General features: G+C 36.7%; 2 protein-coding genes across 4 annotated transcripts; both read left to right on the top strand.

Annotated features, from left to right (window-relative positions):
• Positions 1-5,493: 5,493 nt before the first annotated feature.
• Positions 5,494-10,512, top strand: LOC121741109 (nuclear transport factor 2-like). Of its 2 annotated transcripts, XM_042133801.1 has the most exons (8): positions 5,494-5,621; positions 6,336-6,523; positions 7,444-7,741; positions 7,822-8,196; positions 8,360-8,481; positions 8,665-8,730; positions 9,913-9,976; positions 10,061-10,512. In XM_042133801.1, exons 2-8 carry the CDS (start codon positions 6,338-6,340, stop codon positions 10,264-10,266), a joined length of 1,317 nt encoding a protein of 438 aa, XP_041989735.1. In that variant the 5' UTR covers positions 5,494-5,621; positions 6,336-6,337; the 3' UTR covers positions 10,267-10,512. The 2 variants fall into 2 exon arrangements, with proteins under 2 accessions (XP_041989735.1, XP_041989736.1); XM_042133802.1 differs by lacking the exons at positions 9,913-9,976; positions 10,061-10,512 and adding an exon at positions 9,449-9,906.
• A 6,761-nt stretch (positions 10,513-17,273) lies between these two features.
• Positions 17,274-22,425, top strand: LOC121811642 (ninja-family protein AFP3-like). Of its 2 annotated transcripts, XM_042212527.1 has the most exons (3): positions 17,274-17,605; positions 17,738-17,938; positions 21,919-22,425. In XM_042212527.1, exons 1-3 carry the CDS (start codon positions 17,488-17,490, stop codon positions 22,227-22,229), a joined length of 630 nt encoding a protein of 209 aa, XP_042068461.1. In that variant the 5' UTR covers positions 17,274-17,487; the 3' UTR covers positions 22,230-22,425. The 2 variants fall into 2 exon arrangements, with proteins under 2 accessions (XP_042068461.1, XP_042068460.1); XM_042212526.1 differs by having other exon boundaries at positions 17,274-17,938.

Below are 22,425 nucleotides of genomic sequence, written 5' to 3'. Positions count from 1 at the left end.
GTTTGGATGACCTCGATGATGGCATGGGCGCAGCAATGCCGCCACCGGTGGAGCCAAAAAGGGAGTACACCAACAATGAAAAAACAATGCTATTCATCATGTTCCCTTGCCTCAAGGATCTCATCTAATTTGTGAGTACATTTCTGATTCAAAGCCACCTCCTTTTTAGGGTTTGGAGGCTTCTGATTTTTGGAAAATGCAGCCTATTTTTGAGGTTTGGAGGCTTCTGACTGATGTGCATTGATGTGTATTTGGGTTGTTTATGTGAGACTGAGGATTTGGGAATTGATGTAGAATGTTTATGTGCATTACTCCATGTTTATGTGATATTGAGGTTGTGGGAATTGATGTATAATGTTTATGTGCATTACTCTATGTTGATGTGATATTGAGGCTGTGGGAATTGATGTAGGCTTTGGGAAATGAGATGTGGTTGTGTAAGTGTAATGTGTTGCCCCTATACCTTGTGTTGTTGTCCATATGCCCTGTGATGAAGTTTATCTGAGGGAAAGCTGTGATGAAGTTTATGTGAGGGAAAGCTCAGTCACCTTTGTGTATGGTTTGGAGGCTGCGTTAGTGTATTATGAGGTCCCTATGCATTGTGTTGTTGTCCATATGCCATGTGATGAAGATTTTTTGTGGGAAATGTAAAAAAAAAAAGTCATCCCCTATGAAGGGTTTGGAGGCTGATTTCATGTGATAATACAAAAAATATTCACTGATTACTTAATATGATGTACATTGATGATGTTTATACAAAATGCAGCCTAGTTAGCTTAGTAAGCCACCCCCTATGAAGGGTTTGGAGGCTGATGCCATGTGATGAAGATTTTCTGAAGGCAATAACAAAAAATGCAGCCTATTCACAAAAAAAGAGTTTACATCTTAAACACAAACATATGTTGGTGCTTATACTATAAACTCCATCCCCTACTATTATGTCTAGTACCCTAAAGCATGGTTAAGAGGCCTTATATCATATGTGTCTCCAGCATTGTTCTTAGGCAGTTGCAGGTACTCCAAACTCTCTCTCACCAAACCCTCTTCAACATGAAGTTCTAAAGGCAGCCCCTCTGTTCTATGCAATTTGTCCTTGTTTAAGTGATGGATCTTGTAGTTGTTGTTCCCATGCACTTCTAATATTCCTGTGAAACAGCTTTGCAATATGATGAAGACTTAGTTAAGAGTTTGTGGTGAGAGTTTGGCATTATCTTGCTGGATGAAAATCCGCTTGCTTGCATTGGTTGGCCACTTGGCTTTGATTGTTGGTATAATCTGTGAATGATGCGTGTATATGACTAAGTGATGACATTAATAATGTCTGATAGCTTTCATGATAGAAAAAAATTGGCATACCTGGTTTAGGAGACAAGTTTTCATGACTTCCTTGTTAACTGATTGAATAGGCTTTGTCTCAATTGTCTCTTTTGGCCTGTTCTTTGAACTTCTTTTAGTTGGTACTTCATCTGTGAACGGGAATAAGCCGATTTTACAATCAAATATGATTTTCCGATAACTGCCAATATGTGGCCTACTGACAACAGCCATGAACATGACTTTAGTGATGAATCTCTTGGACTTACAGGACCTATAAGGCTCATCCTCATCCGGCAAAAGGTAGTATCTGTCTTATGCCTTTGTCATGTAGAACCATTTCTCGTCAATATGAACAATGTTGTCCATTGAATGGTAAAGAAGTTTACCTTCAGCTAATGTTGGCTGAATATGAGCAAGACACCATTTCATCCTTGCAATTTTATTGGCTTGTGTCAGTGTAGGCTTGACAACACTTGTATGAGGTTTCATCTGATTATTCTTAATAAATCTACCAATTGCTGACTTGCTTACTTCCATCTTAGAAGTAAGCTTCCTTATTGTTGATCTCTCAAGCATGGACAGGTTTCTAACCTTTTCTTCATCTAGCATAAGTTTATCATGGTGTTGATAACATGTTGCTTTGTCTTTCATCATAACATGTTCCCCTATGTTTATTTACTGTTTGGCGATCTTCCAAATTCTCATTGTTGTCCTTCTATGGATTTTGAATCTTTTGGATGCCTTTATAAATGAACCTCTTGGCGATCTTCCAAATTCTCATTGTTGTCCTTCTATGGATTTTGAATCTTTTGACAGCCTCTGTAAATCAACCTCTTGGCAGCACTCCAGCTTGACTTTGTTGTAGAAGAAACTGCACAATGAGGTTTTTTTCATGACTGTTCAAGACGAATGAGACTCGCTGCCTTCCATCCTGCACCTGCTCCTGCTCCTGCTCCTGCTCATGGTCCAATACCTGGACGAGCTCCTGCTGATGGTCCAACTCTCAGACCACCTCCTGCTCATTGCCCGGTGATGAAGATTTTCTGAGGGTATTACACTTTAAATATGTTTTCCTTTTTTTTGGTTGGTGGAAGTGAATGGAGTAGAAATGAATGTATTTATAGGAGTAGTTTGAGTTTGAAACCCCTTGTAAAATTTCCCTCCTTGTTTGTACAAATTCCCTCCATGGAATTGGAGGCATTCCCTCCTTATTTTTTGGAAAAATTTGAATGGAAATCGTTTAAGTTACTGATGCGACAGTTTGGTTGTTTTTTTCATTCAATTTTGCAACACCAAGTTTAATTAATCAAATGTAATCAATGAAATTTATTTAATCACAACACCATTCTCTCTTCATCCAAAATTTAATTGCACATTGAATAGCTCTAACAAATTTAAAGAAACAATCTTTACACACAAAAAGTCAAAGAGGTCCCACATTCCACTACCTAACTCCATTTATTACACATTCAAACATTTCCTTAAAACTCGTGCCCGGTCAAAGAGTGACAAATAATCAGGGACGGAGGTAGTACATTATTATCATTATGATGTTTATCATTATATTATCTATTATTATACGTTACAAGTAACTACTAAAAAAATCTTAATATAATTATTTAAATTAGGCATTATAATAATAAATAGAATATTATTTTATTATTTTTTTAAAAAATAGTTTAATAAAAATTTAATACCATAATTTTAAAATTGTTGATTACATGTTTTCTATTTTATTAATAAAAAATTCACATTCAATTAGTTAATTGAATGTAGTTCACTTTTGTGTTGCAAAGTCTTAACTTTTTCTATTTATTGTTATTACCTAGTTAAGGATTATTTATCTTTTATATGTATATCTATATTAGCTAAATACAATTAGTAATTTGAAGTGATATACTATTGTCTTATGTACATTTTTTAAAATTTATTTTCCATGTTAGCTTTATTTATCGTCAAACAAACATGCCCTAAGAGCAGTGTTTTAAAAACCGGATCAGACTAGTCGGTCGGACCGGTTCGGCCGCGAACCGGTGCTCAGTCCGGTCTGGTTCACCACTTAAATCCGCCGAGAGGTTGAGCCGTTTTGAACCGGATGAACCGGGCGGTTCGACCGGAAATCGGGAACCGGTTGAACCGGTTTTTGATATTTTCAACTTTTTTTCAAAAAATTGTGTCCAATGGGATTCAAACCATAGGCCTCATGTATATAAGTCCAACTCCATTACCACTCCACCACTTCAATTGTTGTGGTATAACAATAACTTAAATTATTCTTATAATCAATGAATAATTTTTCATTCATTCTATTAATTATTATTTTTAAAATTGATTAATTCATTATAATTAATTGTAAATAAAATATGTTAATTAAATTTATTATTTAGTAAACTTTAATAGTAATTTATTACACTAAATTTCAATATTTCATATATATATTTAATTAAATATAATTTTTAATATATTTGGTATATATTTATATAATTTATGTTTACATTTCTCTAAAATTTAATTATAATTTTCTTCAATTAAGTTTAATAATATTTTATTTTTCACTAAATTATATAAAAATATATATGAATTTGATCAAAAAACTACATTTTATTATATAATAAATTTGATATAATTATAAAATATATATTTAATTTTATATGTTACAGTAAAACGGTCCGACTAGTGGTTGGACCGATCCGACCAGTGGTTGGACCGATCCGACCAGTTGAACTGTGAACCAGTGGCTTCGTCGGTTCGCTTTCGGTCCAGTTTTAAAACATTGCCTAAGAGTAAGGCATGGGGGCTTTCTTAGGATTTGAGAAACTGTTTGGAGATGTATGGAGTTAGAGATGCCCAAGATTTTCGGTTCTGGCGGTTAACCGCGGAACCGTGACTTTTTTCTTGAATTAGAACCCCGGGCCGGTTCCGGTTCCAAATTGAAATCGTAAAAAACCGTGAAATCTAGCCGGAACCGCGAAAACCGCCGGAAAACGACAGTTCGGAACCGTGAAAAACCATAAAAAAACCGCCTGAAAACGGCAGTTCGAAACCGGAACTGTGAAATAGCCTCACGGTTCGGTTCCGGTTCCACATTTCTCGAAACCGGAACTGGCGGTTCGGGTTCGGAACCGCCGGTTTACGAACCGTGGGCATGTCTATATGGAGTTACGTGACAAACTCTTACTTGATATCTACTTTCTATTAAAATTGAAAATAATTGTGTAATTCGCCCTCATAACCATGTAATTTAGATTAAATATCTACTAACCACGTAATTTAGATTAAATATTTATACTTTTAATTAGTGGACTAAAGTAGTGAAATCATATTATTGAAATTCACTTATTTCTCAGATTTTTATCTCCTATGTAATTACTTTACTTTGGTGTTTACGCGTTTCTGTCTAGATTTCAGTAAAATAAATTCAAATAATACTTCTTTCGTCCCGCCATATGCGACCCACTTCTTTTAGACATTGGATTTAAAGAATTGATATTTAAATAGTTAAAATTGAGAAGGTGCCATGAGAGATGAAAAAGCACAGTAGTGAAAAGAAAGTAAGAGTCTATGAGGGATGATTTAAAAGGAAAATGGTTCACATATGGTGGAACATTCTAAAAAAAGAAAAGTGATTCACTTATGATAGGACGGGGGAAGTCTAAGAGTAGTAACATCTGATTGTGATAGACTATTTGCTTCTTATTCCACGTGGATTCGATGCATGTACTGACTATCTCTACAGTGTATAATTGCAGTTAGGGGGTGTAATCAATTACTAATTTTCTTAAATTGCTAACTCTGTTAACTCATCAACACAATGTATTAAAAATGTTAATACGAAACATAATATCAACACAATTTATTGTAATGTCAACAAAATTATGTATTGACATTTTAATGTCATCTTGTTGATATTTTTAATACAATGCGTGGATAAGTTAATAAAGTTAGCAACTTAAGAAAGTTAGCAATTGATCACCCTCATTGCAAGTTAATTTTATAGCTAATAAATTATGCGTCAATATCTCCAACCATATTTAAAGTTCATAAAAAATGAAAACCAAATTTCGGTCAAAATTAATATTTCTAATTCCCAAAAATAAAATAACCAATTCATGTCTTTTCCTTTTTTTTAATTATTTAAAGAATTGAATCTCCCATACATACTGTGCTACACTGGATCTCTAGTGTTTTCGTCGCCAATTGTCACTTCCCTCTCCATTCTGCTGTAATCTCCTTCCCTCCTTACTCATTTTCTCCTCATTCCTGTCTGTTTCCCCTCCACTCCCAAATCAAGTTCCATCACTCAGGTAAACACCGATTTATCCGCCGAATCGGATCATGCGATCTCCTTCTTCTTGATCTTCTTTTGCAACATGATAAGTGGAAAATATCAACATTTTGCTCGCACTTTTTCGATTGATCAAGAATTTGTACTACTTGTTTAATTGTTAGATTTGCTTAATAAGCCCTCCCTTGGGTCGTGGGTTTTGCTTTTTTGATTATTCTTCGCGGCTAGATCTGTTGGTTGAATCAGTAAAATTGTCCGTATTTACCTTCTACTGTGAGATTTATGTGGAATCTGAGAAATATAGCGCCAAATTTATGGAGGTGCAATTAGGGGTTATGGTATGCCCAAGAAATATAGCTATGATGGTTTTTAAGTAAATGTGATTTTCGTTTGTATTCCTTTCAGTTTCTGTAGATTTTGTTTTCACTATTCCTTGTTTTCTGTTTTGAATCTTGATATTGATTTTTTTGTTTTGTTGCACTAGAGTCTAAAATGTGGTATTCCGCCTGTACTTAATGATGATTGTTTGTTCGTAAATATGTTATTGTTTGGTTAGGAGTTTAGTTGGGTTTTAGTTATTGCCAATATCTGTCCCATTTGCTTCTGATTCAGTAAACACCTCATGAGATTTAAACTTGGAGTACTCTCATGTACTAGTATCTCTTGATAACCTTAAATGGTATATTTCCAAGGTGATTTTTCCCTTACTATTCATTTTTGGAACCCTCCTTAGGAATGTCCACACAAAGTGAGAATCCGCGACAAGGTCGGAGTGTTGAAGTGATTGCAAATGCTTTTATTGAGCAGTATTACACTATTCTCCATCATTCTCCTGAGCAGGTTTACCGATTTTACCGAGATACAAGTATTTCGAGTCGGCAGGATCTTAATGGTCTCATGAGAACTGTGACAACCATGAACGTGAGTCCTGCTTTCTTTCATTTTCATTACTTGTGAGTATGTGCAGTTTACTTTATGAAAGTTTACTCTACAGCCAGATGGCCTGCTGTGTAAAAATTAAGTATGCTTGAAATTTTTGTTATGTCTGTATGTCATGATTTGAAATTTTACCATATAGCAATAGCATGAACTTGCCACATTAAGATAAGGCACTGCATCATTTCTTTTAGTTATAGTTAATTTCACAATAAACATATTTTGGCAGAGCTTTATAATAATTAAATTTAAGCCTGTTCATATGAGAAAACTCTGATCATATAAAGTTTGATATCTTTATGAACTTTTCTTGGAATATCACATTTTTAAAAGTTACTTGTACTCCATTATCTATGCAAAGTTCAGCTTAGTTTATTACTTCATTATATAATGTCCTACACATTGATGAATGTCATCAAAGAAGAAACTGAAATTTACACTGATTTTTATTTGTAAAGTGGTAATTTTCTTAAGGATGACCATAAACATTCTCATCTGTTACAGTAAGTAATAATTCACTTCTATAACTAACTTATACGAAAACTTGACTGTCATTCTATTCTTCTATGTTTTACCAGCCTTTATGATATCCACATACCTGAGATTACATGATTACATCCTTATTCATTTTTCTATGCAAGTAATGTATCTATAAGTGCTTTTAGAGATTTTACCTCTCGACTTTTCTGCACTGCACTGCAGCTAATGCGAGATACTTGTTCAGTTTCCTTGTGTCTCCCTTAAGCCTAAGCTTTCTGTACTTTATTTTGCACATACCTTAATTGCTATGACTCATGCCCCTTCTTTTGATCAACCAAGATAACCTCACCATTATTCACAAGTTTAGCTTCTGATCATTATGAGAGGTTTAATAAAGTTAATGCTGTAGTCTTGTTCTTTACCAGTGCATAAATGACGAGATATGTAACTTGGACTACACGAACTACAAGGCAGAGATTAAATCTGCTGATTCTCAGAATTCTTTTAAGGAGGGTATCATGGTCCTTGTGACTGGCTGCTTGATTGGAAAGAACAACATGAGAAGGAAGTTTGTGCAAACATTTTTCCTTGCTCCTCAAGACACGGGATACTATGTTTTAAACGATGTTTTAAGGTATGTGGAGGAGACTACATCAGATGGTCTATCAGGGATGGCTACTGTAGCTGATGACACCCCATCAAGTGCTTTGACACAAGATCCAGGTCAGCACTTCTCGTTGTAAAATCTCTGAGCAAGATGACTTTCCAGGATGGCTTTCTTATCTTTGTCAATTTGTTTTCAGAACCTGCACAGGTGATTGATCCCCCCAAAGAAGAAAATATAACTTATGCAGCGGGAATTAAGATTGCTAAGGAGAAAGAGAATGACCAAGTGATTGATAAGAGAGCAGCTAGTCACCCTAGAGAAATTGTGGTGGCAGAAGAACGAATTAATTCTGCATCCCTAGAGGATTTCCCAAAAATGTCATATGCTTCAATAGTTGGTGCACAAACAAAGAAGGGACCTACCAAAGTTTATGTTCCTCCTACAGCAAGAGTAGCTTCTACAAAAACTGAGAAGCAATCAATTATTCCTGTTGCTGAGGCTTCAGTTTCTGAAGCATCAGAGAAATGTGCAACTGTTAATGCCCCAGAAATCGATTATTCCCATGATGAAGGTATTTTATCTTTTTTGGTGGTATTTTACAACATTCAATAGGAAAACTTGAAGGAAGCAAAGACCTCTATGATTGAAGCTAACAATTGAACATATGCCAATTCTTATACTTGTGCCCTTATTTGACAAATCATATTAAATTTGTGTGCGCTTGTTTCTTACAGTTGAAGGTCATTCTATATATATCCGGAATTTGCCTCTAAATGTAACTGTTGCTCAGCTTGAGGCTGAATTTGCAAAATTTGGACCTATTAAGCAGAATGGGGTCCATGTCCGCAGAAACGAGGTTAGTGGTTAATCATACTGTAGGTTTCTACTGCATTGTTCTTTCCTTTTAAGCTAACACTGATGTTAAAAAAGTCTGTTATTACATGGAGTATCTTGCATATGTGGTGTTTCTTACCCTTGGAAGTCCATTTTGCATCTGCTGGACAGTTTGTGTATAATGTTATAATTCCTATCTTTGCAGCTACAAGGATTCTGTTTTGGCTTTGTTGAGTTTCAAGAGTTCAGTTCCATCCAAAGTGCAATCAAGGTATGCGCTCTACACATTCTTTTTATTGTTAACAGGCTACCAAAGTTTGTCCTTTGTTCTTGACAAAGCTATTGGTCTTCCAAAAACCAGCCTCCTTGATGTTCTTAAGTTCAAATTTTAAGTCCTTAAATTTCAAGCAAGTTAGCTTTGTTGGATATTGAAGATCTTATATTTGAAATACACATTCTATTTGGTGCAAAGATTACCTTCTCTATGATAGGAGATTGCAGACAGTTCTGTTTTATGCCTTGCTAATATGGAAACTGTTTTAAGTTTTTTTCTTTCCTTTTCTTCCAGTTATTCATGTCCCCCCAAACCTTCAGAATGTAATTTTGGTCCTGGACCACAATGGCACCGTTTAATTCTTTCTGCTACATTTTCCTTGCAATTGCCTTCCTAAATCTCACGGCCTAGAGATTGAGATTTGAGCCATCTTATTCCATGAGAATCATGCAATTCAGACCTAGCAAAGCATATTAATCATTTTCCCGGCAATGCTTGTTCAGTTGATTTTATTACCATGATTTATAGCTTCCGAATTGTTCCTTTTCATCATTGGCTGTTCTGCGTTTAGCAGCGGAACAGATACCAGGACTATTGAAACTTCTCAATCTTATTGCATCTCATTTCAAAAGCTTAAATATTGATTAGTGATTTCAAGCATTGTCAATGTTATAACTATATATTAGAATAATCATAATTCCCATTCTGCTGCCAGTGCTGTAATCAGGAGTTGCACATAGTGCCGCACCTATGAGTTGAAAACAGTGATTTGTTTTTCCTCCGATAAATGAGTACATTGGATGGGCATGCATCAGGTTCAATAGTCACTATGCTTTATGTTGATGCAAAATGTTGCTTACTTTTATTCTCTTTTACCTAAAATCATTATACCCCTACATATTTTGTCCAAGCTGCTCACTGTTTCAATTGGTGATCCTCTGAAGAATGAGTGAGGCTGAAGTATGTGCATTCTCTTGTTGTTACCTCTGAATGCTCTGAATGCACATTTGTATATGGATTGGAAATTTTGTCAAAGAAATGTTGGTTTTGATGCTCAACTTTTGTTTAGCTCTCCAATACATGACGTATCATATTGTCATAATAACTTCTGGGAATTCATGATATGAACATTAGATGATCTTCATAGTCTATGTTTAATGTCGATTGTTTACATTTCAGGCTTCTCCTATAACTATCAGGGGCCATCAAGCTACTGTGGAGATAAAGAGAACCACATCTCGAGGTGAGCCCAGAGCCATCAACTTTTCATTTCTACAGTTCTATGCATGCGATACTTAATAAACTGATCCTGACATTTTCTATGCAGTTGGCAGCGGGAGGGGTCGTGTTATCTCTCCAAGGGGAGGGTTTCATAATGAAAACTTGAGGGGTCGTGGAAACTTCAGTGGTGGTCGGACCTATTTGAGGAGTGATAGCGTCTGGGGTCGAGGAAATTTCAGCAGTGGGCGGGGTGGAGAAGGCTATCACCAACAGGGAAGAGGACGGGGCAGCCCTCGTTTCAATCCAAGTTAGAATGCAACTTCAACGTAGATTGAATGTGGTGGCAATTTTGACAGATTCTGTTACCTGAATCATATGTTGGTAGTCGTTTGACTCACTTGTGTTAATCATAGTCAATTTTCTTCCTTGATTTGGTTGACTTCTAGTATAGCAATTAGTCAGTCAATTCTTTCCAACTGATTTTTGTGTAGAAACGAATTCTTAATTCTGATTTCACGATGAATTCATATTTATGAAATGATGATATCTTTATACCAATTTTTAAATTCACAAATGTATACGATAGCAATTTACTATATGGATAAAACTCATATTTAAATAACTTTCAAAACTAAAATTGCACACAATGGGTGCACTATAGTGACATCATAGTTAAAATGACAACTTAGATAAGCAATCTGTAATATATAGACAAGCAACTCGGCATATGGTTCCAAACAATCTGCAATACAAAATCAGATGGACGCCCTAAAGCCCGCCCTATGCATCGCCATGTCAGCATTTTATCCTCCCACCCTTCCACCTACAGTGGTGCGCCCTATAAGCCGCCCTAAAGGCTGCCTTATAGGTTTCACTATTATTTTGTTAATTAATTTAAATGTTTTCAAATATGTCAATGCAAAATAATTAAAAAATACCACGATTAATTAAAAACGGCAAATCCTACATTGATTCAAAAAAAGTTTTACACGAGTTAGAAATGAAAAAAAAAAGTTGAATACTCTACAAAAGTCTCAACTTGCGGCGCAACTCATCGATCATCCCCTAGAGGTATTTAGCTTTGGCCGGGTCCTGACATTGCATGAGGGCGTTGTGCGGAATTAAAAACGCTTTGCATCATCCGCGCCATCGTTCGCGTTGCCCACAGTGGGCGGACGATGGCGCGGATGATGCTCTATCATCCGCGGACGATCTATAGGGCGCGGACGATGCATCGGGCATCGTCCGCGCACCCACAGTGGGCGGACAATGGCGCGCCCGAGGCATCGGGCGGCCTATCGTCCACCCCATTGCGGATGCTCTCAGAGCACTATGGTGATACCATAGTTAAAATGACAATGTAGGCAAACAATCTGAGATACATAGGTAGCAATATGGGATACATAGGCAAGCAAGCTTGCCACATAACATGCTAAAATTAAATCTGCTCCTAAATCTAAGGATCATCATTGGTGGTAGGTTGTCATTTATTACAATTCTATCACGGATATCAAGACTCGTATTTTGTTAAAAATGCACGGTGCAACTTTATTTTCTTCCTACATTGTTCATCTTCCTCATATAAGTTGCAGAACTTTACATCTTCTGTTTCCTACTACTTTTTATTACCTACAAAAAATTGGCCTCATAATATATTTAACTTACCAGTCAAAATCAAACAATTTTGAGACGAGACTAATCAGAGCATAAATATGGAGTACAACAATTGTTAATTGATGAATCCGCGAATTTCTGATGTTTGTGAATGCAGGAAGATGCAGATCACGACACAGAGAATTTACGTGGTTCGATTTACTGAAGTAAATCTACGTCCACGGGAATAAAAGAGGGCAGAGTTGTATTGCTTGATCTGTTTTCTACAGCTTACAATACAAACTTGCTATTTGATATTTTATCTCTAGAGAGCGAGAGAGAGAGTCCCCCTAATCTATCTGATCTAAGTTCTATTTATACATTGAACTAAGATCGTGGCTTGCATCACCACTAATGATGGTTGTGGATGTCGTGGAGGTCATGCGATCCTGCATGGGCCCACTATCCTGCATGAGTTAATGACTGCTTGACACCACTAAATAGATCGTGGGTGTAGTGGAGATCGGGGAGGTTCTGACATGAGTTGACTATCTCCCAGTTCGGTCAAATACTGAGACCGAACTGCTGAACTATTGCCGAGCAGCTTTTGCCGGTCTGAGAGTAGAGCTTGATTGGTCGGCTTTTACCGAGCTGTAGGCTGGGGCCGAACTCTTTGGTAATGCCGAACTGATTGGTTGGCTTTTACCGAGCTGTAGGCTGGGGCCGAACTCTTTGGTAATGCCGATCTGATACTCTTCCTTGGGCTTTGGGCTGATGGGCCGTCACTGCTGTTGGGCTTGTTTAGTCCGTACTCCATCACTACCCCCCCCCGAAAAGCGAAGTGAATTACTTCGGCGAAGCGAGTCACTTCGGCATTCTGGATAAAGGTACGGGGTAAGTTGATGTTTGTCTTTGGTCTGATGAAATAAACATCTTTGACCGGACTCGTCTTTGGTCTGATGAAATAAACATCTTTGACCGGACTCGTCTTTGGTCTGATGAAATAAACATCTTTGACCGGACTCGTCTTTGGTCGGATGAAATAAACATCTTTGACCGGACTCGTCTTTGGTCTGATGAAATAAACATCTTTGACCGGACTCGTCTTTGGTCGGATGAAATAAACATCTTTGACCGGACTCGTCTTTGGTCTGATGAAATAAACATCTTTGACCGGACTCGTCTTTGGTCTGATGAAATAAACATCTTTGACCGGACTCGTCTTTGGTCTGATGAAATAAACATCTTTGACCGGACTCGTCTTTGGTCTGATGAAATAAACATCTTTGACCGGACTCGTCTTTGGTCTGATGAAATAAACATCTTTGACCGGACTCGTCTTTGGTCGGATGAAATAAACATCTTTGACCGGACTCGTCTTTGGTCTGATGAAATAAACATCTTTGACCAGACTCGTCTTTGGTCTGATGAAATAAACATCTTTGACCGGACTCGTCTTTGGTCTGATGAAATAAACATCTTTGACCGGACTCGTCTTTGGTCTGATGAAATAAACATCTTTGACCGGACTCGTCTTTGGTCTGATGAAATAAACATCTTTGACCGGACTCGTCTTTGGTCTGATGAAATAAACATCTTTGACCGGACTCGTCTTTGGTCTGATGAAATAAACATCTTTGACCGGACTCGTCTTTGGTCTGATGAAATAAACATCTTTGACCGGACTCGTCTTGTGTCCTAATTTGGCGAGTTTTATCGCATGGATCGGACTTTCCCTTGTCCTAATTCAGGCAAGTTTTATCGCGTGAATCGGACTTTTGTTGCAGTTCGTTTCAGACGAAGTGCTTGATTCTTAAGCTGAATTGTGGTCTTGTATCCTCTTTAGAAGCTTGGACTTCACAATCGTTGGCTTATTGCAGCTCGTTTCAGACGAACTGCTTGTTTAAGCTGAATTGTGGTCTTGTATCCTCTTTAGAAGCTTTGACTTCACAATCGTTGGCTTATTGCAGCTCGTTTCAGACGAACTGCTTGTTTAAGCTGAATTGTGGTCTTGTATCCTCTTTAGAAGCTTGGACTTCACAATCGTTGGCTTATTGCAGTTCGTTTCAGACGAACTGACATCTCTTCGGTACGGAGGAGATGGAGTTCTCCTGTGGTTCCGGTACCGAGGAGGAACAGGAACATGTCGGGGTTGAGGATTCTTTTTCCTGGAAGACACGGCACTACTGCGGTAGTGACTTTCATGTCTGGAGGAGGAAGGAGAATCCACCCTTTTCGTCTTCGGCTCTTGGCTCTTTTGCAGGAAGGCTAAGAACTCATCCTGCTTCTCAGCCAAGAACAGCTTGACAGCCTCATTCAAATCAGGCTGCTGGGAAGACTCGGTGTGTGGACCTTTTGAGCGGCTTGTTCCTTCTCCGTGAGAACTGGAAGTAGATTTTTCACGAGGCTGCTTTCCAGGCCTATGGGCTGCTGGATTAGCTTCCTCATGGTTATCACGGACTGAGGCACGGGTGTTATGTGATCTGGTATGCATTTTTTTGGTAGAAGAGGATCAAAAACTCGCTTTATCACAAATTTGGTTCTCTGTTTCCCACAGACGGCGCCAGTGATGAATCGGCGAATTTTTGATGTTGATGAATGCAGGAAGATGCAGATCACGACACAAAGAATTTACGTGGTTCGATTTACTGAAGTAAATCTACGTCCACGGGAAGAAAAGAGGGCAGAGTTGTATTGCTTGATCTGTTTTCTACAGCTTACAAATACAAACTTGCTATTTGATATTTTATCTCTAGAGAGCGAGAGAGTCTCCCTTAATCTATCTGATCTAAGTTCTATTTATACATTGAACTAAGATCGTGGCTTGCATCACCACTAATGATGGTTGTGGATGTCGTGGAGGTCATGCGATCCTGCATGGGCCCACTATCCTGCATGAGTTAATGACTGCTTGACACCACTAAATAGATCGTGGGTGTAGTGGAGATCGTGGAGGTTCTGACATGAGTTGACTATCTCCCAGTTCGGTCAAATACTGAGACCGAACTGCTGAACTATTGCCGAGCAGCTTTTGCCGGTCTGAGAGTAGAGCTTGATTGGTCGGCTTTTACCGAGCTGTAGGCTGGGGCCGAACTCTTTGGTAATGCCGAACTGATTGGTTGGCTTTTACCGAGCTGTAGGCTGGGGCCGAACTCTTTGGTAATGCCGATCTGATACTCTTCCTTGGGCTTTGGGCTGATGGGCCGTCACTGCTGTTGGGCTTGTTTAGTCCGTACTCCATCATTGATCATGGTAACATAACTTGATTCTAAAGTCTAGTATACTCTTCTTATCTCATGTTAACTTTTTATTGTTATTCTTAATAAGAAGTACAATAGATAATACTGCAGTTAGAAAATGAATGTGATTCTACGAAAAGACAACTAATTTGTGAGCTATGAACTCAATATGCTGTGAAAGGAGAGTTTTGAAAAAAAACTACATGAATGTCCTCTTAGTTATTTTTGATAAATTAATTTTTAAATTTTGCAGTTTTTTTTTATCTACGATGTGAAAGGTTAAGAAAATTATGAGGCATTTATTATTAATTTAATTTATAATTCATGACATTGACATGCAAAAAGTCATTTCGAGAAGAATGCCAAATACTACCGGACCTTCTATAAATATCAATTCCATTCATAAAAAATATCATAAAAATTTATACTCTACTCTTTGTTTGGTCGATTTTTACATTCATGTTTAAGGTGGAATTCTATTTCAGCAACAGTATTCTACCATATAAACTGCAAACTTGTTCAACCGAAAAAAAGCATAAAATAAAATAAATTCTTTATAAACTCAAACACACACAACTTTGAGCAGGTCTAATCCGACCAAATATTGATGCACAAAAAGGATACTTCCATCGGCCATCATCATTCTTGCTTATGGTTTTAATTATAAACTTATCCCTTGGTAGATTACTATCTCTGAAATAGAACTTCATTTGAAATAAGAGTGTAAAAATCATTAAAATAAAATAAAGAGTGGAGTATAATTTTTTTTATAGATTGATTAATGGAATTTGGTATAATTTTTTAAAACATTGCTTTTATTTGTGTAGAGGAGTCAGAAATCGCAATCCTCAACCTAAATTTGAACAAGAACTACACTAGGCAATGTCTTACGTCAAATTTTCAGTTGAGTACACACACACATGCCACAAATTATGGTACTGCAACTGAATACGACAATTGACGGTTGGATTTACGTGAAGATTTTGTAGTATTACTTTATGTTGAGTGATTTTGTTAAACATATAAATATAGAGTCACTTATTAATAAATTTTAAGGTAATTAATATATGCAAATGCAAGGAATTGGTGTAAATGAGGTTGTTTCTAGAAAATGATGCCGTATGTTTCCCAAAATATCCATTATTATTGTTATTGTTGAACATGCGTAGAGCTGCTGCATGCCTCCACCACGTGCCCATCTTTTACCACGTGTCACTCTCTCCTCATTCATGCTTCATCCCTTTCTGTTTTATCATCTATTTTTAGAGTTTGCTCAAAATAGAAACACTATGCATTTTGCTTTCCATACGTGAATAAGTGTAGAGAATATACTTATATGTATTATTCAAAGCACTCTTATTTTGCATGCTTTATTATTTTACTTCTCAAACACTCCGTTTGTATTCAAATTACTCTATTTTCCAACCAAATCAACACATATGCTTATTATTTTCGAAAAAATAATATAAAATCGGACAAGTATGTGTATTTTATAAAACCCAATTTTCACAAAATCGTGTATTATATCTTTACATTAGATATAAGTATTATTTTTAATTTCTATACTATTAGTATTTGGTAGCATAGCATGCATATCTTGGTGAATGATGTGAGCTAATATAACCGACCGGTAACTCTTTACAAAATGTGAAACTCGACTCGACTCCCACTTTGATTCTAGCATGCAAAATACGTATAACTAGTTGTGAAATTAAAGGTAAAATATTCGAACATGATTTGCCTTTTCGCTAGATTAAAGTTAGGTAGAATCATAATAAATTTACAATTAAACTAAAGTTTAAAACATTATAACAAATGATTAATAATGATTTTTAATTATTTTAATGTGAAATTATTTTTTTTACAGCCGTCCAATTATAAGTGAGTCCTCTTTTAATCATCCCACTATTATAAGCGAGTTGTATTCATTTTTGAATCATTCCACGTGAGTCATTTAATTTCACTTTCTATGAAAAAAAACAACATATTTATAGCATGACGAAGATGCATTAGTATTCATTAAAATTGTTGAATAAAACCGTAATACGAATATTTCGTGTGATAATAGATTGAATCATTTGCACTTATGAATAATTTGAATCATTTGCACTAGTGAATAATTTACAAGGATTATCGTTCAAAAGTAATTTAACAACGTAGGTTTACACAATCGAAATTGCATGTTTGGTTTTTATGATAGAAGCCGCCGATGTTATGTTATTTAATTCAATAAATTTTTGTCCAACAACTTGTCTTACATACACATGTCAACTTCGATGTTGACATTGCTATCAGTTCAGAAGGAATATATTGAATAAATTTATTAGTTGTTCGAAATTAAACTCTTCATGCATTTATCCACGTTGGAATGAATGAATTAATCCATGAAAATAATAAGTTGAATTTAAAGGTGAAAATGAATTGATTGTTGGGATAAACAAGCATAGCTGTATTATACCCCTACCATTAATGATACCCTCATTTCACTACTGCTACTTTACATTTAAAACCATGCCTACACTGCTTTTTCTCTTTGCCGCCTCTCTCTCAAAACCCCCAAATTTCTCATTTCTTCACGCCATTGATGTTTTTCTGATGTTTTTTTGATTAATTTCTTCAAATTCGACTTCCCGGGAAAACAATTGTGAACACACACACATTTTTATTTTTAATTTTTATCATTTTTTTCAATTTCACAGCGATGGAGGGAGGCAAAGAGCACAGAGACACCGCGCGTCGTTTGGTAGGGGCGGAGGGAAGTTCAAGAGATCTGGTACCCAAGGTGGTGAGGCGGAGCGGCGCGCCAACTGGAAATGCAGGTAGAGAAAGAGAGGAATTGGAGCTGAGTTTGGGGCTTTCCACCAACGGGAGATTTGGGGTCGACCTCGCCAGCAAGAGGATGAGGCGCTCTTCCTCCGTCACCAACGTAACGTTGAATGCTGATTCTGCAGGTAATGGTGGACCGGAGCTTGTGAGGACCTGCTCCATGCTGCCGGAGTTCGGGACGATGAGGATGGACAAGTTGAAGAGTGTTGCTGGCGGTTCGGGACTGCAAGTGCATGCTGCTGCTAATGGAGCTTTGAAACCCAACGGGGCTGGTTCAACAGAATTGCCTAAGCCGTCGGTTGAATCCAAGGGAAATCTGGTTAATGGTATAAACTCTCCTTTTTCTTCATTTAAATCTTGTTTCAAGGACATCATTGTGTTTGTGTGAAATGAATGTTTTGATTATGCCTTGCTGCTGCAAAGAGGTGTTGTAGTTTGGAAATGAATTGATGCACACGCACACGCACACAATGAGAGAGAGATGAGTGTTTTGTGCATTGCTGCATATGATCTTGCATGTCCATCTTATGCAATAAAGCATTCATATGTAAGTGTAAATCTCACATCTTCTCATTTCATGCATTAAACTGTCTTCTTGGCTCTTTTGATTTATGAGAGTAGCGGGGTCATACGCTGGTTGAAATAGATTGTATATAGCATGTGCATGCATTGGTTTTGAAGTCTTATTATAGATGACATGAAACCTGTATCTTGATTGATTAATATCGGTATCTTTTGGTTCTTAGTTTCTGTTCTTTGAGTTAAATGCATGTTCCTGATGTGAGCTTGTTGTTCTGCTCTTTCTATGGTAGTAATTAGTTAATTCCTTTGTCTGCATTGTTTGTCGTCTTGCGGTGCACCACTTATCTTTGGTAGCAATTAGTTAAATCCTTTGTCTGCATTCTTTGCCGTCTTGCGTTGTTTGTCGTCTTGCATTGTTTGTCGTCTTACAGTGCACCACTTATCTTTAGTAGCAATTAGTTAATTCCTTTGTCTGCGTTCTTTGTCGTCTTGCGTTGTTTGTCGTCTTGCGTTGTTTGTCGTCTTGCATTGTTTGTCGTCTTACAGTGCACCACTTATCTTTGGTAGTAATTAGTTAATTCTCCTGCCGGCATTGGTTGCTATCTTAAAGTGTGCGGCATTTATCTGTTTTGCTTGTCGTATCTGCGGTGTGTCCTCCCATTAGAATACTTATGTCATTCATTATTGTTGTTTGGCAAAACTAATAACATTTTCAAGGTGCTAGCAATGAAAATCCAAATTGGAGGTATATTTATGTACTTTCCAGTTTCTTTGTGTATAATTAGATTCATATTCTCCCACTTTTTTTGTCTTCTTTGTTCCAAAAGGGACTAGAGAAGTAAAGGTTAATGAAATCAAATTGAATGGAGTGCTTTTTTTCTTACTAACTTGGATTGAAAACCGTAGGATGTTTATAGGATTGCGATAATTCAGTAAACTCTTGTCTACTCTATGCGATTCTGAAAATGATAAAAAAATCTAATTATAACAATATAAAATAAAAATACAATTTAATAACTACTAGAAACACCCTAGGAAAAATCACCCTCTTGTGGAAATTCACCACCATTTATTTCTTCTATCTCCACCCACCAAGATGAAATGTGAGTGAAACGAGTTAGTGGAAAGTGAGATCCTATTACCATTTATGGTAAAAGTGAACAGGGACTCCTATTCGTGGACAGACTAAAATGGAAAAACGAGACTCCTATTTGCAGACGGAGGGAGTATAATTTAAGATAACTTGCATTATCTATATTCTATATCCAACTGCAAAGGGTGGGGATTGGAGAAAGTTTAGTAATGGGAATAAAACTTTTATTGAAAACATCTACTTGTCCTCAAATCTATATAATAGTATGACAAAAGTTAAAAACTAGAAAAATAATTTGGAAAAAGAGATTCATTAATTTCAAACTTTGGAAACCAAAAAGAGAAGGATAAATTGGTGCATTTAATCCACCATAGTAAATGTTAGATTATTTAGGTCACAATTTTAATCTCCCAATAATCCACCACAGTAACAAAAGATTGATAAAATCTTGTATGATATCATCTATCTAATTCATCAAATAATCAATCATGTATATAGCCAATCCTATAATAAACGCCTTTTAGGAGATTTAATATTTTATATTTAAAAGAGAGTGATCAATACTCCTAGAGCTGAATAACAGATTTAGATATACTCTTCCTTTCTAATACACCCCGTATCAAATTATTGGACATGCCATGAAGTTGCAACGATATTTGGGATATAGCGTTTGATTGGGAAGGATGGTTTTGTACTTGTGCTTATAATTAAGAGAAGGGAGCATATTGATGTCAAAAATATCTTGTGTCGTCAGAGTTTGCACCGAAATTACCTTTTGTCCCTTCTTGCCCATGCAACTTCTAAATTGGCTTATTTTTTCCCCTTTTTGTGAAAACCACCCTATTTATGAACTTGTTAAAATGGTACTTTTCCCCAAATCTTTGGAATCTCTATCCCCCGCTCAAAATCTAAAATCTTCTTCAAATTCTTGAGAAAAACACTCCAAACATGTTATCTTTAAAAGACAAATAGACAAAAGGATAAAAGTCCATTCATGGAATCATCTATACCTATCAAGATCTTCATGATGATCCCTATATGTAATTTGTTTCGTACAATTGATTGCAAGAATTATTTAGCTATTTGATGAATTAACGCCTCATCATCTGATCGTCACCAGTTTTTTACCATCATTTGAAAGGAAAATCATACTCCCTCCGTCCACAAAAAACTGTCCCTTTTTTGCCATTTTGGGATGTCTAAAAAATAGTCTCATTTCTAAAAATGGAAAGTTTCTCTCTGATACTTTATCCACTTTTTTCCTCTCTCCCATACTTTACTTACTTTTTCTCCATATCTCTCTTACTTTACCTACTTTTTCTCCTTCTCTCTTACTTTACCAATTTTTGCCGTCCACAAATGGGAGTATTTTTTGTGGACGGAGGGAGTATATGCAAATGTTAGGTGGCATGTAAAGTAACAATACATAATGGTATAATTTTTCTTTCTTTTTAAAGGCAAAGTTAACATCACCATACATTCTTGAATTGAAGGGTTCATGCTTTAAATTAACTTACTTTGTGAAGAGAGAACTAGATGAGGTAAAAATGCCGCAGACCTGGGGATATTTTCAGTGCAGAGTGCAGACAAAATAGTATAGATAGTTCCATCTGTGAATATGAATGGAGTGTCCCTTAAGGAAAGTTGAAGATTTTAGGGTTTGAGGAGGGGTAGATCAAGTCTAAATTTGTGGACCAAAATACCAAATGTTAACAAACTCAAAATTATGTCGTTAACTCCACCTTCCCTGAAGGAGCAAGAAGAGTGAATTTAAACTTTTAAGGGCTAGATAGGGACTTAAGTCCCCTTTTCAGTGCCCACTTTGACCCTACAAAATAGTTCATCTGTCTAGATACACATTTTCCCTATAATTATGCAAATAGGGTTGTTGATAATCTGCAAGTTCATTATCTTGTTCAATCATATTTAGGATTTTGTATCAGATTGGGGAGTAAATACATTGAATAAATTAAATGCGGAAGGTTGTAGTAGCCCATTTTTCTTCTATGCAAATATTGTTGTTGATAGTTTGTAAGTTCATTATATTGTTGGAATATAAGTATCCTTCTTTGAGCGATGTGAGTTGGCTAGGTAGCAGGTAAGGGCATACATTGCGTAATAAAAACATGGTCGCAATGAATCATGAGCTGAATAATCTGCATGCTGACTATAGTTAGTGCAGCATTAGTCCTGTTTCTCTCACAGGGTTTTCAAAGTCATAGTACTATTAAAGTATAGTAGTCTTTAAGAGTTTGAACATGAACTTATCTTCTGATGAATTACATGATTGAAATGAATCATGAGCTGGATAATATGCAAGCAGTGATGTGGACAATCATAGTTGGTGTATAGAGTGATGATGTTATGAAATAGTTGTCTTTTGGGTTCCGAATATTAAGTTATCTTTTGATGCATGATCAGCAGACCTAGACAAATTGTTCGATATCTCTTCCATTGTCGTTTTCCTTTTCATGGTAATCTGTTTGCTTTGTCATTTCACATGCTCTTCAGTCTTCACGTTTTGGATATGATTTGAGATATGAGAATCGTGTTTTCTTGCTCATTCAAGTATCGAGTTTCCTACACTAACTGACCTAACTCGCGCATATTTGTACTATATTGAGAATGCTTGATAACTATCTTAAGAGGAGATTGCGACGCTATCTTGATCCATGTTCTGATCTTGGGCAGGAGCAAAAGCTAATACGACTGAGGGTAGTTGCGCTGGAGGACAACCAGCTGCTTTGATTGTTAGCATTGACGAAGCACTGATGAAGAGTGGCATGGTGGACATGCCATTCGTCTCAACGAAAGGATATGAGCCAAATCATAGCAAGACGGAGGGATTCCTGTACAGATACAAGAGGGGAGAGGAAGTCAAGATTGTGTGTGTTTGCCATGGTCTGTTTCTTACACCGACAGAATTTGTCAGGCATGGCGGTGGGGGTGACGTCGCTTTCCCTTTGAAACACATAGTTGTTACCCCTTTCTCTCCGTGTTAGCAACTATAGTTGTGTGTTAAGCCTGTCCTCACCAACCTTAGCAGAATGGTTTGCAACAAACCATAGCTGTAAAACTATCTATGACTCTAATTTCCTGTGTTTTCAGTGCTAAGAAACTTAGATGGCATTGTAAATGACTAGTTAAACTTAAATGTTCATCTACTATTTTTATACATTTCATGGGGGTTTTAAGTCA

Source organism: Salvia splendens, chromosome 7, assembly GCF_004379255.2.
Source record: "Salvia splendens isolate huo1 chromosome 7, SspV2, whole genome shotgun sequence".
Taxonomy (NCBI): domain Eukaryota; kingdom Viridiplantae; phylum Streptophyta; class Magnoliopsida; order Lamiales; family Lamiaceae; genus Salvia; species Salvia splendens.
The sequence above is the reverse complement of the archived record's forward strand: the minus strand, read 5'-3'. Positions and strand labels throughout refer to the sequence as shown.